Raw genomic sequence first — 16,417 nt, 5'->3', positions numbered from 1 at the left:
CAGCAGCTTGCAACAAGTGCTTTAAGCTGATACTGTACAAAGGAGGTAACACCTCAAATCCGATGAAACACCTGGTGACGCATAGCTTTTTTTTAAAAGCCGAGAAACGCACCGTATTTGATAGCTTGCTGCGAGACTTCACATCGAGCACATCTACTGCAGGTGTGGTGCCTGTTATCGGACCCGGAGTTAGCAACGTCCCCCAAAAACCCGAAGAGGAGAGTCCTGGCCCCTAGCCCTGCCAGTGTAGCAGAAATGATGACGGATGATGATGGCAGCAGCAGCCGTTCTTCTCTGCGTGAGTAGCTTAATGTTGTTCGTGTGTAATTTACGTTGAGTAGGCGAAAAAATCGATACTGTGTAGTATCGTGATATTTTGTTTGCTCATAATGTATCGATACAGGGACAGCAGAAATCGATATTTTGTTACAAAAAAAGTTTTTGTGCTCTGACTTCAGAGCATGTTGATCCTTTTTCTGAGCAAGAATCCTGACATTCCTTCACTGTCCAAATGTGTTTAACTTTTTTTTGGCAGCAATAAACATGACAGTTTACTTATTTTCATTTAAGACATGTTTTATTTTAATTAAGTTTAAAACTTTTTTTATTTAATGTAAAATTATATTTTGTTTTAATTTACTTTCAAATTCTTCAGTTGCTGAAGGGGCTGCATAGTTTTCATAAACTGCATAGTTCAGAATAGCTATAATTGTACCAGATGGTTGCATTCAGTTAAGTTGGACTAGGCTGTAATACAAACCGTTCAGTTTGTCAACAATAAAACTGAAATGAGAGAAAGACTGAGTGTGAGACTTTGATATTAGATAAAATGAATATTGATAAAGTTTACCTTTATGTACAGAATCTGAATATCGCAAAATATTTTTAAAAATTGTAATAATATCGTATTGTGCGTTAAGTATTGTGATAATATCGTATTGTGACATGTATGGTGATTCCCACCTCTACTAACCACGTTATTACATTAATGCATGTAAGGTGAACTAGCAAACATCATCATAGCTACATGAGGCTGTCTTCTTGTTTGATGGCAGATACTCCCTTCACCCTGGCTAAAAAGGCTAAAATGACCAAAGAAAAAGTGGAAAACAGTTAAACATGAGAGGTTTTTGGACAAAGTTTGTGTTTTTTCCATTGTTTAAGCACTGCTTCCAGCCCAGAGTGATACCATATATGCCCCATAGCTGCAGAAAAGTTTAACATTGTTATCTTTTTACAATAAAACAGCTGAACATGAGAGGTTTTTGGACAAAGTGTGTGTTCTCCATTCTTTAAGCACCGGTTTGAGCACCGTTTAAGCACCGGCACCGTTTCAAAAGTACCGGTTTGGCACCGGTATCGGATAAAACCTAAACGATACCCATCCCTAATATTCAGCGATGCTTCATCTCTTGCTTTGTGTTTGTGAAGGCGCCCCGTGCTAGCAGTGTCCAAGCATTGTTTTTTTTTGTTTTGTTTTTTCCTTTTCATACCGTGCCCCCCCTGCAATGCCTCTCCCCCCCCGCCCTTTTTGCGCTGATTCTAGGGCTGTTAGTTTGATCTCTCTCCAAACAATATTGACTGAACCAGCAGCAAAAGAAGATCCAAACTACGCTTCACATAAACATCGTCATGAATTCCCTCTGACTTTTGCTGTTTTGCTTCCACCACACTTCAAACACAGCTCTCTCTTTCTCTCTCGCTTTCTCTGTATACTTCAAGAACAGTTTCCCGTCTAAAAATCAGTTTTCTGCGTTATTCGCTTGCAAGTCTACCGTTGTTTGCAGCGCTGTCGGCCGCTGTTTTTTTCCTTTTACTTACTTCCGAAAAGAAAACTTAATTTCTGCTGTTCAATAGGCTACTGAACAAATTTAAACTTTTTAAAATTATGCAAAATTGCAAAATGCTTAGCTGTGTCTCTAATAAAACCTCTGTAACGTTGTTCTGCTTCAATTCAGCAGCATCAGGTAATGTTCATATGTTGATTAATGGGTTGGTTTAGTTTTTGATTGACTGCAGAATAGTTTTATAAAATCCCAGGCCAGGAAAATCTCCTTCATGTTTTTCTTTATCCTCAGTTACTTTGACACAAAGGCATCTGCTGTGATGCTCACACCTTTGATAAAGTCTCGCAAGTGTCAGCTTTCTTTTTATAGATACAAAAATATGTAAATGTACTGATCTGAATTATAATATTACTGACTGCCTGAGGCAAAAATTTCCCAGATTCAAATCAAATCGAATGGAATCGAATTGAATCGTGGATCGAATCGATTCTAAAAATCATTAACGATACCCAGCCCTGGATTAACCCACTGAGGTCTGAAATTTTGACTCCTTTTGAGTTTACGTTTGCATTTCACCCTCAAATTGTTTAATTTTATTTTTCCCCTTGCCTTGTTTGGTATCTTTTCAGCTCAACTGAATTTAGTTGGTTTCACTGACATACTGCATTAGTTTTACTGATTGGAAATCACACAAAGAACAAATCCTAGTAGTATTTTTTTACTGTAAAAAGAAAAAAAAAAAAACAGACATGTTGAGTACATTTTTATAACTTGAAACTTTGCATTTGAAAGAGAGCAGCACAGGGATAAACCTGCAGGCCTGACAACAGGTGGTGTATCACTCCGCTGGTTTTCTACTTAGTGACAGTGTTTACATTGCAAATGTGCCTCTGTGACATTCATTAGTGCCCTCACTGACACACAAAACGACTACACTCCACACTAAACGTTACAAATCTCTCTCTGTCTTGCTGCCGTTACCGTCAGCCCCAAAACTCTCCCCTCTTTCTAAACAACCAAATCCCACATGTTGACTTTTTTAAAAATTGGTCTACATGGTACATTTTTCCACCGATAGGAAGGAGGTGTCTTTTTTCCCTCTCTTTACTGTTTACTGTCTTTAGAAAACGCTTAAAACACACACACACACACACAAACGTGACGACAGTATTTAGAAAAAAGCGTGGCTTATATATTATCATAACTCTGGATTTACTGGCCTGTAATTAAAATAAAGTCTTTGAAGTCCGAACTTTCAATGTGGGCTGAAATAGAGAGTCAGCGTGGCTGCAGCTTGTTGCTATGTCAGCTTACATCAGTCATGTGATTTGGAGGTGCAGCGTGTCGGTGGACCACAGAGGGTTAATAACACTCACCTTCCTTCCATTTCCAGAGTTTAACATCCATCCACCTGTGTAAAAAGTGAAATTCCCGTGGTGTTGTTCAAAATGTGCTCTGGCACAATCATAAACATCGGTTGCTACTGAAAACAAGAAAAAAGCCGGCCCTACTATGGGCGGAACCATTTGTAAATGGTGGAGGGGGGGGGGGAACACTATGCAATATATTCAGTTATAGTGTGGCAAGGGATCATTTTAGGGTGGCACTTGCCACCCCATGCCACCCTTCTAGATCCACCTCTGAGTGCAGATGCTACAGTATTTTCGGGGAGGGGCTACTAATGCTGGTATATCAATGCAGGAAGTGTGAACACACTAAAAATCCATAAACCTCAATTTTCAACTAGTTTTTGTTCAAGTGCTTTCTTATAGGTTTATTGCATATTCAACATGAGCCACATTTAAAAAAAACTCTACTATTTGAGCAGCTATTTTGTACCTAAAGCTTCTTTTAACAGAAGCAGCTCACTATAATAAACCCAGACACTCATTTGTTTCCCTGCATCGCTTCCGGTTGGCCTTCGTACATGTTTCACTGCACTTATTTACACACTTTCTCTGCTGAAAAAATACACACAGCACGATGTCAAGGTCTCATCTCTTTGCCCAAGTGTTCTCCTTTTACTTCATTCATTGTTTAATGAATACAGTGAGAGACAAATAAATACAGACAGAACAGTGGTAAAAAGGAGGAGGAGGAGATGGGTGAGTGTGGAAGGTCAAAGGACGGAGGAGGAGGAGCAGTGGTGGGTGTGAAGCAGGACTAAAGTCCAAACTAACTTTATTGTGTTGTTCGTCTCCTGTGGAGATGATGGTTTTCTTAGAGCTTTATTCTACTCACAGCGTGGTTTTAGAAACTTAAAGTCCTGCACGTGAATGTTGCTGAATGAGGAGCAAAAAAGAATAACTAAAAAACAGGAGAATCCGGTCAGTAAGGAGGGAAAATGCAAAGAGAAGATGATGTGAGAGAGCCCTCGCTCACAATCTGCCAAAAACAATCAAATAAAATGACAAGAACATACTCAAATCTTTAAAAAGAATACAAAAATTGCCTCGTTGCTTTTGTTAGTTTTTACTTGAAAAAATACTTTAAAAAGTAACAAATCAACAGAAAACAGTACTGGTGGAAGTTGGAGGCTGGCTGCATAGAGGGCACACTGGAAATCAACTTCAAGCTGCAGCTCGAGGAAAGATTTCCAACACGCCCTCTACGCGCCAAGCTCCGGGGTGAACATACACGCGAGTCTGGGGGACGGGGTTTGTTTTTTTAAAGTTTTTTTTTCTTTTTAGTACTGACTAAGGAGAGATATTTAGCAGAAGGTGGTGTGGACGCCGTCCCGTCGATATTAAGACTTGTCTGCTGATTTGAGGAGGTTTTCTTTGCTCCTTCTCTTCACGTCCCAGTTGTAGACTCGTGCCATATCTGGAGGGAGCAGCGAGTTAAGGAGCAACAGAGGGCTCGTCTGGATTGATGTTTTGATCTGGAGTCGTGAAATAGTTAACCAACATTACAAAACATTGTCACCCTTACCTGCTGTGTCTGGTCGACTGTAAACTGAGGAGATGAGAGGTACATCTTGCCCTCATTCGACTTCATGTAATTATTACCTCTTGGTTGGTTGCTCATTTTGAACAATATTATTTTGTAATATTTATCGCAGGCGTCCTCTATAACGGCGTTTAACTCCCACTCTATGAACTGTGGCTGATTGCCTTTGGTGAAGTCTGCAGAGATGCAGATCTAAACGTCTGTCGGCCGTGCACTTTACAGTGCAACATCAGGAACGTCCAGACGCACAGACTCACTATGATTGTGTCTCAGAGGCTGTGACTCTGGGACTGGCCCAGCACCAAACAGGGTTTTCCATCACTACAAGTAGCAGTAAACAGTCATGTTGTACACTTCTGTTAGACCTCGAATAACCAGATACATTTTTTCGGTCTGACTCACACAGCTGGAGCTTCCAGTCACACTCATGAGCTGATGATCTTCCTTCAAGCGTACTGAAGGTCATAACCAGAGACTCAGCTCTCATCATCCTCTCATTAAAGTTTGATAGAGAAATCAGTGAACCCAGTGAAGTGATGCTGGTGACCAGCAGGGACTTCCAGGGAGCGATTCATATGGGTTTACTCCCTTAAAGGATCATCTTGAAGGTTATTTTCAGTTTTTAATTGGCAAAACTGCAGTTTATCATCTATCATGGTCCACTTCATGCTGTGTTTCTTATCAACCAATATTTTTTGTTCTTTTTTTTTTTAAATCATTGGTTTATTACTCAAACAAGTTACTCAGTGAATCGTCTGGTCTAAAAAACACTGGAGGGCAGTGACTCATGCCTGAGCAGCCTAAGCTGTTTATTAAATTATCTTTGCAGCTCTGGTGATTACCTCTGGGTTTATTTATTTGTTACACTCCGTCTTAAGTCTGGACATTATTTTTTAAGTGAAAGCTGACAGAGGCAACTTGCTTTCACTTTATGGTGAATGCACCTCAAGAATCGATGCTTTTTCTTCTAAACAGTGAATCATTTATACTCATTAAGTTATTTCCAAATAACAACTGAAATCCTGTGTGTAATAAGCTGCACTGAAACAACACCAGCAGTACAGTGTGAGGTCATGCCCTCCGCTCACACAAATGGAAAACCAGTAGTTTGGCCACTAGATGTCGCCATGTTTCACTGAAAAGTGAACCATATTTGCTTCAGAGAGCTTTGTCAGTGCCATCAGTGGTGTAACCTCCGCCTGGGCGGGCTACACTGCGGAAGGATACTGACTTCAGTGGTGGTGAACTGGTCTCGCAGGAAGTCCAGATCCTCCTCGAGGGTCTCCAGGTTGCGAGACGCCGTGGAGAGGTTCTTCTCTAGCAGAGCCTGAGCTTCATCGATGTCGTACTCTAACATGACGTTTGCCTGTGAGGAGAAAACGTCAGGGTGGAAAAAAAGGGAAACGCTGAGCTTCATCTAATTAACACTTCTATGAACAAGGTCCACAATACAGACATTTTTGATTCATTACTTTTTGGCTTTATCCTTGAAATAAAATGCTCACTGAGAATACTTACCCCTAACCATAGGCAGACTTTTTCAGTGGGTGGCACTGACGCCTTGCAGTAAACATTGTCAGCCAACAGGAAGTGTGTCTCCATTGGCTCTGTGGTTTCCTGAAGGAAAGCAAACCTGGTTAAAGGTGCTTCATTATCAATTTCTCTGCCACACACTTTAACTTCAAGCATCACCACCGCTTTGAACTCGACGATCTCACAGTTAAATGAAGAAGTCTCTGTGGTTTAGTCAGACAAACATGAAAAGATTTAGTTATTTCTGTGTTATTTACATATTTGAGAAGGGGCCTGACTGATAATGTGATAAAATATTAAGTTATTGGCTCATTATTTAACCAAGTGTAATAAAATATGTGGAGATTGGTCCTTTTAAAAAAACATTAGTATTATTTTTTTAACAAGATGCATTTTGATACACTGAATTACATAATTTTTGAACTGATGAAGTCATGTTTTAAACAGCTAAGAGTTTGGCTTTGAAATTTACATAACCAATACCATGTTGGATCATTTGTAAACAGTAGAGCTGATGTGTGATGTAAGGATGTAAAGTGCAGTATGATTGCTTCAATGTTTAGTTTAACAATAATTAAAGTAATTTAACCGTGTAATATTTCCAGCAGCTGCACAACACTGTCACACAGTAAAGCTAAAAATACTTTCTACATGGGACTTTTTGACTTGGACCAAGTGTTTTCACCAGCTGCTTAAAGCTCTGCTTTTCCACAAAGTTACAACATCAGTCATTTCCAGCCACTGCTTCCTCTGCCTTTTTCATATGGAGAGCAGTTAGCAACACTTGGTTGAGCCATTTGTTTATATATAGTATCTCCTTCTTTGTAACATGTCTGTACTCAATAGTATGATTTTGCATGAAGTGATGAAACATGTTTGTAGTTTCCACCTTTAGCAGGGACAGTTTTCTTGCGTACTCTGCACAGTATTGTGCTTTGTTTGAGGTTTCCACAATTTTGTTGTACATATACAATAAAGGGCTATTCTACTTTATTCCATTGTTGAAGTAGATCTTTTTAAAATTTATATATGCTGACACTCAGTTCTCGTTTTCACTAGGGGACTTAAAAGCATTGCGTTGCTATAGCAATGATATCCTAGGATAATATTTTTGTATTGCATAAAAATCTATACTGTTGTTATCATGGACGATATGATGCGCCTCTGTAGACGATGGCATTTCTTCTGTCACGGCTTGAATTGTGTGTTGGTATTAAACATACAGCCCTTAAATGGATACAGTCACATCTGCAAGACGGGAGTTTCCTCTGTGTCCACACTTAGTTGTCGGGTACCTCAGGGTTCTGTGCTGGGGCCCATTATCTTCTTTCATTTCCACATCGCTATTCATTGCTTTGCAGAAAACCTACAGCTATGTAGGTCATCGCCTATACAAACCAGCAGCTACGCTTCTATTCAGGCACTGGTGAACTGTCTCAGAGATATACAATCATGGTTGGAGATAAACTTCATTAATCTGAACAAAAGCGAAACAGAAATGATTGTAATTGGACAGTCCAACCTGTTAGATGGATATGACAGTGCCATTGGTCTCTTAACCTCTAATGGTCACCCTGTAAGGAACCTTGGTGTGATATTTGACATTTCTATTACCCCTCGTCTAGACTATTGTAACTCTTATATGTTAGCTCTGATCAAACGAGCTGTACAAAATGCAGCAGCTCACTTTGATCGATCACATTACACCTGTACTGGCCGCCTTAAACCGGCTTCCAGTCGATTTCAGCATCCAGTTGTTTTAAGAGTCTCAGTGGATACAGAACTTTTAGCTGCCCATCATTTTTAAAAACCTATTTGTTCTCACTTGCTTTTGGGTCTAGTTGAGCAGAGTACTCTGTCTTTAATCATGCAAATGCAGTCTAATTTACTTGTTTTAGATTTTTTTTGTGTATACTTATTGTTGATTTTGCTACTGTTGTATACAGTGTACATTTTGTATAAATTGTACAGCACTTTGGTCAACTGAGGTTGTTTAAAATGTGCTACAGAAATAACCTTTGACCTGACAGGCATCCCTATAAATGAATTCAAACCATTATTTGTTTGATTCACTTAACATCAAGTCAAATTACAACAGGCTCAACACATAATTACACTGGTGTCACACAATGGTAACATTTTAAAGTTCACAACAACCGTACGCACCTTCTTCTTCTGCATGTGTCGTAGGATTTCTAGCGTTTGTCTGATTTGAGGGATCTGGTTTTTCAACCTGCGAGCAAAGAGATGTGATTTGGATGTTATTATGAAGCATGTGTGGTGTGTGTCCTTATTCTTCTAAATTCTGCTGATGTTCTCCATTAAATAGCTCAATAAATGTCTTTAATATCTGTCCAAATCTTTGATTATCACTCAGAAATTATGTCCACCAGATGATGATGTCCCATATTAACACCAAACTCTAATGACCTCTGTCAAACTCTGTATAAGCCAATAACAACAAGGTTAAGTGTTCCTTCACTGGTGTCACCTGAGTTTCTTCTGAGACAGGTTGAGCTCCATGTATTTATATTTCTGGTACTGTTCGTCCAGCCTCCTCAGCACCGCGTCCGCCGTCTCATTGCCGGGTTGCTTCATAAAAGAGTCGACATCCTCCTGAAAATCCAGGCAAGAGAGAAAGAAAGCATTAAGCAAGATTAACTAACAATGAACTAAACAATAAACCAGAAAGCAAACAGTTGAGCTGGTGTAGGCATCAGATTGGGATGCCTCATGAGCAAGGCGATTTGGGCACCAGGACACTGGAGAGATTATGTACTACCTCAATTCCAAAAGAGTTGGGATGAGGGCAACAATAGTGGTACTAGAAAGAAAGTTTTCCAACTAATTAGGTTAACTGGCAACAGGTCAGTTACAAGATTGGGTATAAACGAAGCATTTTGGAGAGGCAGATTTCCTCAGGGTTAAATACAGGCAGAGGCTCAACAGTCTACAAATTGCAGAATCATTTCAGAATAAATTTTTCGAACGGCATCTTCGTGCCACGTTTTCAGTAAGTTAATGTTAAGAAACTTATGAAGTCAACTCTTCTGTAACAAAAACCATTGTACGTTATGGAATAGCTGGTGATTTGGACGTCAATGAGGACAAATAAAAGGCAACTACAGAAAGAACAACATTATAACTTTAGAAATTACTTTATTACACTATCAAGATGTTTAATAATTGGGCCCCGTGTATCTTAAAGATCTCATAGCACCATGTCTTTCAAATTAAAGGCCTCTTAGACTCTTACTGGTCAGAAACACTTCATTTCTTGACAAGGCTTTCATTGTCAAAGATCTGTTGGGACTTGCAACAGCTCAAACTGCTTCCACCATAAAAATCTGAAACAAACACATTATAAAATCACATTTATAATATCTGTGAATCTGATGTTCAGCTTTTGATAGCCGGTTAGAAATGTACAAGTGCTCCTTACAGGTGAGTGAGGGATAGAGGGAGCAGAAACGGAGAGATTACACATCCAGGAAGCAAAGCTGGACGTGGTGGCTGACAGGTGGAGATGGAGACTGTACATTGAACTGCACTGTGCTCTGACATGCACATGCATGTAGGTATATGTGTGACTGATACTTTACCAGACAACCACACCTCAACCTGTAATCGACAGACCAACTCTAGTTTTAATTGTCTGTATTTGCTCAGCAAAGGCCAAAGGACATACATGAGTGAAGATTAGCAGTGAAATAAGTGATGAATTACTGAAAACTAATCACCTTAGGTGCTTCTCAGTAAATGAAGATCAATATTTTCTAGTTTAGGTGGAGCTTTGAACTGCTGACCTCATGAAACAAACACATTGAAGACACGGCAGTGGGCCCTGTGATATAATGCCCATCCTAAAGGAGAAAAATAACCTGCAGATCACGTGACGCTTAACTTTCTGCTGTATTTGCAACTGTCAGGAGACAGGACACCTAAGAGCAGTAGCTCATACATGTTCGGACGTATTCACTATACACTTTAAATCTAAATGTGCTCATCTTACTGGCTGATTATGCACGGATGAGGCTAATGTCACCAAAGCAGCCTCCAGTTAGACTGAATGAACTAACCTAAAGCCTAAAGAGGAAAGGAAGCATAGTGACAATAATGCAGTGATGTCCATAGATGGAAACGAGCTGCCGCCCAGCCTGCACACACAGCAGGATTATCTGTTAGCTTAGCTGTTAGCCAGCATGCTGCACCCGCACACCGGAAGCTACAGCTACAAGTGTGTCTTCAGCGGAGTAATAACAAGTCAAACCAGCGACACAGCGAGAAATGTCCGGGTTTACCCACCACAAAAACCGCTTCTGGGATACCGAGGTGCTTTCTCTTTGTCGCCCCTACGGCATTGCTGTTGTCTATGATCGCTGCCATCTTGGAGAGAGGATACTCCTTCCTTCCTGACGTACGAGCATGCGTACAACCGTCTTAAGCGGGGAAACAAGACTCTGTTGCTTCTAGTGGTCGCAGGCTGCAACTGGAGTAACACAAAAGGCTCACCGAGTATTTTTGAATCAAGAACCTTTTATTCTCACACATAATAATGATACATTATTGATGATTTATAATAGTGTTAGTAACATGGCTACAGCATTCAAGACACATATAAATTCAGCCAACTAAACAAAACATGATTACAGTACTGTGAAAAAAGTGTAGTCATCCCTCATTTCTCTATATATTACTTCCAAGGAAACAGACTTTCTTGTAATTTTTAAAGTGCTCTTGAGCAACAGTTTTCCAGGCTTTCTGAGTTATTCTCTGGAAATTGGCTGCTTTTTCATTTATTTTCAATCTAGCCCTTCAACCAGACCATTTCCAGTGGAATGCTTTTGATTTTTGTTTTTTATTTGATAAGCCATATAACACTGGTATGAATTATTCAAGCAAAAATGCATCTATATATAGAGTTTTGCACGTTTTAATTAAATGATTCTATCTTTCATTTCTCACACAAAATATAAAAAAGAAGGGATGGCCAAAGACTTTTGCGCAGTAATGCACATCTCAGAACACTCATGAAATAAAACCACGGAAAAGGGAAGAGTAGGTTAACTCAAGAGATCATGCAATGTAAATTCATTATGCAATAAAACCAAGAATTAAAAAGAAATGCTTTTTTCACTAACATAGACAAAAATATTTGAAGCTTCAGTTAATATGCAGGTTTGACGTGAAATGCGTCCTGGTAAAACACACGGATAAAATTTATCAGTCACTTCAAAACATCTCAGATAAATTGGTTTGAATTTAACTTTGTGAGAGACAAAGAACAATTCATTATGGGCAAGGAAGGTCAAGGAAGATATATTTCCATATTGTTTTTCATGATGCAAACCACAGGGAAATATAACCTCCTTACCTTGAAAATCACTTTCCTTTACCTAAATTCAAAGCAGATGTTAAATTTCATATTTGACTGTAATATTTCTCTGAAGGCACCAACAGAGCTCGTCTTCTTTGGAAAATCATCACAGAAATAAGTCATCAATCCTAGAGAGAGATTATGTACCACAACAGAAAGCAAGCAGTCACACAGATATCATGTGAAAAGTAAAGATTAAATGAATCACATCAGTTTTACAGGCTGTAAGCTGCCTTCATCCAGCTATTGAAACAAACAGTGTGAACTATGGAGTACACGCCTCTTGTTTTTTGATATCTTTCTTTTCTGGAGGTTTCCACCAGCTCACTTTTAGGTCACCAGTCATACCTCCCAACTCATTTTTGACCTGCACAACAGAAAAGAGAATTTAATGATTACACCACAAATTATAGACTGTTATAGTTACATTTTAAATGAAATTTTACACAAAAGAGACACAGAAAAAAGCAAATAAAGCATTTTTTCTGGGAATATTAATCATCTAAGACTGTCTTAAAAACATCTGGAAGGTTTTTTCCTTAAAAAACAAGTATAGACACTTTACTAAGATTTCTTAACATAAGTTACCGAATTCATGACAGACTCCATCACAGCTGTTCTCCACACACTCTGTTTTTGCCGTATATAATGCATCCATTTCCCATTTTGCAAGCAAAACATAAAGGTTTTCCAAGATTTTTGGTTAGTACTGGACATCTAATGGAACTTATATGAAAAAAAAAATACACACAGAAAAGGGAAGAGTAGGGTAACACAAGAGCGTAATGATCATGTAATTTAAATGCAATATATAATAAAGCCAAACATTAAAAAGGAAAGGCCAGCTAAAGTGTGTTATGATTCAGGGTTATGGATGTTTTGCACTGTTTTTGTCTGCCACACCAGAGGGTGGCATAGTTTGTGTCCTGTGTTATTGATGTTATGTGAGTTCCTGGTGGAGGCTGACCATTGGTGGAGGACTGGGAGATGCCGGCTATAAATGAGGACCCTTCTGAACTGGCACGCCCCCTGCCTACTTCCTGTTCCCAACATACTTCCTGTTCCCAACGAACTGTGCATGTGGCTGCGTATGAATCTGTATGGGTATGAATTCTGGAATGAGAAGCTTTTGCTGTGTTGTAAATAGTTTTGTTGTGAGAAGCCATTTTGTTTTGGAGCCTTTTCTCCTGTTTTTGGTTAGGGAGGCAGGGCAGAGGCAGTTTTTGGTTCGTCTTCCTTGAGAGCAGGGAGTGTGGGGGCATTTTCCTTTTTTTTTTTTTAAATTTTCCTTGTGTCGCACACCGGTTTCCCCTGGGCTGGGGTGCAACAAATGTAACATGCTTTTTTTCCCACTAATAAAGAGAAAAATATTCAAAGCTTTAATTAATATACAGGTTTGAACTGAAATGGGTCCTAGTAAAACATACAGATGCATTTTATTTGATAGTTTTTCAGTCAATTCTCAAATAAAGTGGCTTGACTTTCAATTCTGACTTCGTGAGAGACAGAGAAAAATTATTTAAGGACAAGGAAGGTCAAGGAAGATATATTTCCATATGTCTTGTTTTTCATGATGCAAACCAAATGGAAATATAACTTCCTTACCTTGAAAATCACTTTCCTTTACCTCAATTCAAAGCAGATGCTAAATTTCATATTGACTGTAATATTTCTCTGAAGACACCAACTGAGCTTGTGTCCTTTGGAAAATCATCACAGAAATAAGTCATCAAACGAGAGAGATTATGTTTGTTTAACAACTAAATGTACCACAACAAAACACAAGTAAACATGCAGATATCATGTGAAAAGTAAAGATTAAATGAATCACATCAGTTTTACAGGCTGTAAGCTGCCTTCATCCAGCTATTGAAACAAACAGTGTGAACTATGGAGTACACGTCTCTTGTTTTTTGATATCTTTCTTTTCTGGAAGTTTCCACCAGCTCACTTTTAGGTCACCAGTCGTACCTCCCAACTCATTTTTGACCTGCACAACAGAAAAGAGAATTTAATGATTACACCACAAATTATAGACTGTTATTGTTACATTTTAAATGAAATTTGACATGAAAGAGACACAGAAACTGCTAATAAAGCAGTTTTTCTGGGATCGTTCCTTACCCAAGACTGTTTTAAAAACATCTGGAAGGTTTTTTTTTTAATTAAAAAATAAGTATAGACACTTTACTAAGATTTCTTAACATAAGTTACCGAATTCATGATGGACTCCATCACAGCTGGGTCTTTCATGTCCACAGAGGAGTCGACAGCAGCCAGATTCACGTTCACCAAGAGCTTCTTCCAACTTCCTACTTTCTCACTGGGTGTCACACCTTCGGAGAGGGCATCTGGCCTCAAACATGGGGACATCCAGTCACACTGTTAACATCTAATCAGCCCATGCCCTCTCACACTTTATCCTCCTCTCTCTAGCTGTCTGACTTTTCCATATCCATAATTTAAAACAAATTTAAACTTCAAAATCACTTCGTTACATTTTCTTTCCTGTGTTAATCTTAACGTAGAAAATTCCATTACATTCGAACCTTAATTTACTTTACTTTCCGACAGAGCTGGTAATATTATGGAGTCCTCTTTAATTTTAGTTAACATCTGTAAACATTCCCATCATCATCATCATCATCATCAACATGAACACCAACATCACGGCCACTTCGAGTTCTAACAGCGATGATCATAAATGTGGATGCCTAAGACTCAAAACTAGCAACCAGTCATTTTAAAATAACAATAAAGTGTGTGCATTTTGTTTTGAACTTGTTCTATATATTTGGTTGCACTACTACAGTATATTGTAATATAACTGCAGCTACTTTTAACGACTCAAAGAGTTTCCACCGAAGACAGATATGCATGTAATTGATTTGTCACAGATTTAAAGTTAGATGCCGTTCTTGGTTATTTAACACAAACTATTTAACCTTCTGTTTGTACCTGTTTTAAATAATTTGCCCTTTACATTTTAAGTCTGTATCGTTTGATGTAAAAATAAGTTTTCTTTACAGTATTTGACATCTTGTGAATGACCAAGAATATATCTCACCTGAACAGATGACACTAGCGTCCTTAGAATGGTCACATCCATTTATTCCAAATCCACTGTTGGGACAGTCAGTCAGAAAGTCTTCACTGCCTGAACAGGTCACTTCATCAAGCCAAATCTGTCCACTTCCTGGACCAAAGTAAGCCATCTGAGGAGCTTCCAACGCCAGTCCACAGTTTAACTGTCTGCAAACCACCTCAGCATCATTTAAGTCCCAGAGGTAATCACAGATTGTTCCCCAGATGTTCTTGTGATAGATTTCAACTCTGCCAGAGCACTGAGTTGATCCAGACCCTGCCAGTCTGATGTCTGAAAACAAAACGCAGAGACCACAGATTGCAGAGAGAACATACAGGACACATAACTGAATTATAGAAAAGGAAAATAACACTCTAAAAGCAAAGGTTAAAAAAAAGAAGTAAAAGTGGAAATAAACGGACATGGTAAATATACAGAAGTTTTCATAGTTGTATTTAAGTTAATAAACAGACAACCACAGAAAACAATGGCCCCCTTTTATCAACATTTTTAACGACAACACTTAAAATTATGTGAGGTTGTTGTAGTAAAGTGGGAGGATTTCAACCTGCCCTTTTTCTCTGGGCTTGGAGTGGGCACCAGGACTACAAACTTGGATTTATCTGCCCTCCCAGTCTCAAACACAAACCATTTAACTTCTGTTTTATCTTTTTGAACTCATTTGGCCTTTGCATTTGAAGACTGTATCAGTAGTTGTAAAAAGAAGTTTTATTTACAGTATCTGACATCTTGTTGATGACCAAAAATATCTTGATCATGTTCACAGTGTTGTGCGGCATATAACTCTTGCATGAGACACAAAAACATAATGACCTAAAATATCTTCAGCATCTAAAAGTTTCTCACCTGTACAGATGACACCAGCATCCTGATCGTGTGCACAGGTGTTTGTTCCCCATCCACTGTTTTGACACTCATTTAGAGAACTTTCACTTCCTGAACAGCCCACATTATCAAGCAAAATCTGTCCACTTCCTGCACCAAAGTAAGCCATCTGAGGAGCTTCCAGCGCCGGTCCACAGTTTAACTGTCTGCAAACAACCTCAGCATCATTTAAGTCCCAGCCATCACCGCAGATTGTTCCCCAGATGTTATTGTAATAGATTTCTACTGTGCCAGAGCACTGAGTCCATCCAGACCCGACTAATCTGATGTCTGAAAACAAAACACAGAGACCACAGATTGTTGAGAGAACATAGAGGACACAGAGTTTTATAGAAAAGGAAAATCACACTCTAAAAGCAAAGGTTAAAAAAAAAAGTAAAAGTGGAAATTAACTGACTTGGTAAATACACAGAAGCTTTCATAGTTGTATTTTTTTTAAAACTTTTTTTAAAATGTGATTTTATTTGAAAAACTCTTTTAAAGATATTTATTAAAAAATGAAACACCATCCACAACAAAAGTCAAAATACGTTTCTAACAGTATGAAGTTTTTAAAAGTACAACAGTCTACCCAGAATTTTGATGGCATTTTGTTTAATGTGCATATTTTGTATAGCTAACACACCTTTATTGTTAAAGTGGTAAAACAATCTCCAGACAATCCTTATTACATGTATCATAAATTCTGTCAAGTACAAACCGAGGATTCAGATGTGATTTAATGTTAAATCACACCTTTCAGAACACTCAAGGACACTGTACACAGTAGAAAAATAAAAG

General features: G+C 38.6%; 1 protein-coding gene and 1 pseudogene across 2 annotated transcripts; both read right to left on the bottom strand.

The window, feature by feature from the left end:
- Positions 1 to 3,773: 3,773 nt before the first annotated feature.
- On the bottom strand, positions 3,774 to 10,724 carry vbp1 (von Hippel-Lindau binding protein 1). Its single transcript, XM_085144382.1, has 6 exons — positions 10,575 to 10,724; positions 8,761 to 8,885; positions 8,436 to 8,502; positions 6,255 to 6,353; positions 5,964 to 6,102; positions 3,774 to 4,610 (listed from the first exon to the last, which is right to left on the bottom strand). Exons 1-6 carry the CDS (start codon positions 10,653 to 10,655, stop codon positions 4,534 to 4,536), a joined length of 588 nt encoding a protein of 195 aa, XP_085000508.1. The 5' UTR covers positions 10,656 to 10,724; the 3' UTR covers positions 3,774 to 4,533.
- Positions 10,725 to 10,838: 114 nt separating this feature from the next.
- On the bottom strand, positions 10,839 to 15,917 carry LOC146522457 (scavenger receptor cysteine-rich domain-containing group B protein pseudogene; annotated as a pseudogene). The gene is made up of 3 exons (XR_014871314.1): positions 15,599 to 15,917; positions 13,861 to 15,022; positions 10,839 to 13,636 (listed from the first exon to the last, which is right to left on the bottom strand). The product of XR_014871314.1 is annotated as a scavenger receptor cysteine-rich domain-containing group B protein pseudogene (transcript).
- Between the last annotated feature and the right edge of the window lie 500 nt (positions 15,918 to 16,417).

This window comes from Neolamprologus multifasciatus, chromosome 3 (genome assembly GCF_963576455.1).
Source record: "Neolamprologus multifasciatus chromosome 3, fNeoMul1.2, whole genome shotgun sequence".
Classification (NCBI taxonomy): domain Eukaryota; kingdom Metazoa; phylum Chordata; class Actinopteri; order Cichliformes; family Cichlidae; genus Neolamprologus; species Neolamprologus multifasciatus.
Note: the sequence above shows the minus strand (reverse complement) of the source record. Positions and strands in the feature narration are given on the sequence as shown.

Excerpts from the sequence above, each read along its gene's own strand:
- vbp1 (XM_085144382.1), bottom strand. The coding sequence starts at position 10,655 with ATGGCAGCGATCATAGACAACAGCAATGCCGTAGGGGCGACAAAGAGA. Across the intron at positions 8,886-10,574 it reads TCCCAGAAGCGGTTTTTGTG|GAGGATGTCGACTCTTTTAT; the intron begins GTGGGTAAACCC and ends CTGGATTTTCAG. Across the intron at positions 4,611-5,963 it reads GTTCACCACCACTGAAGTCA|ATATGGCACGAGTCTACAAC; the intron begins GTATCCTTCCGC and ends TGCTCCCTCCAG.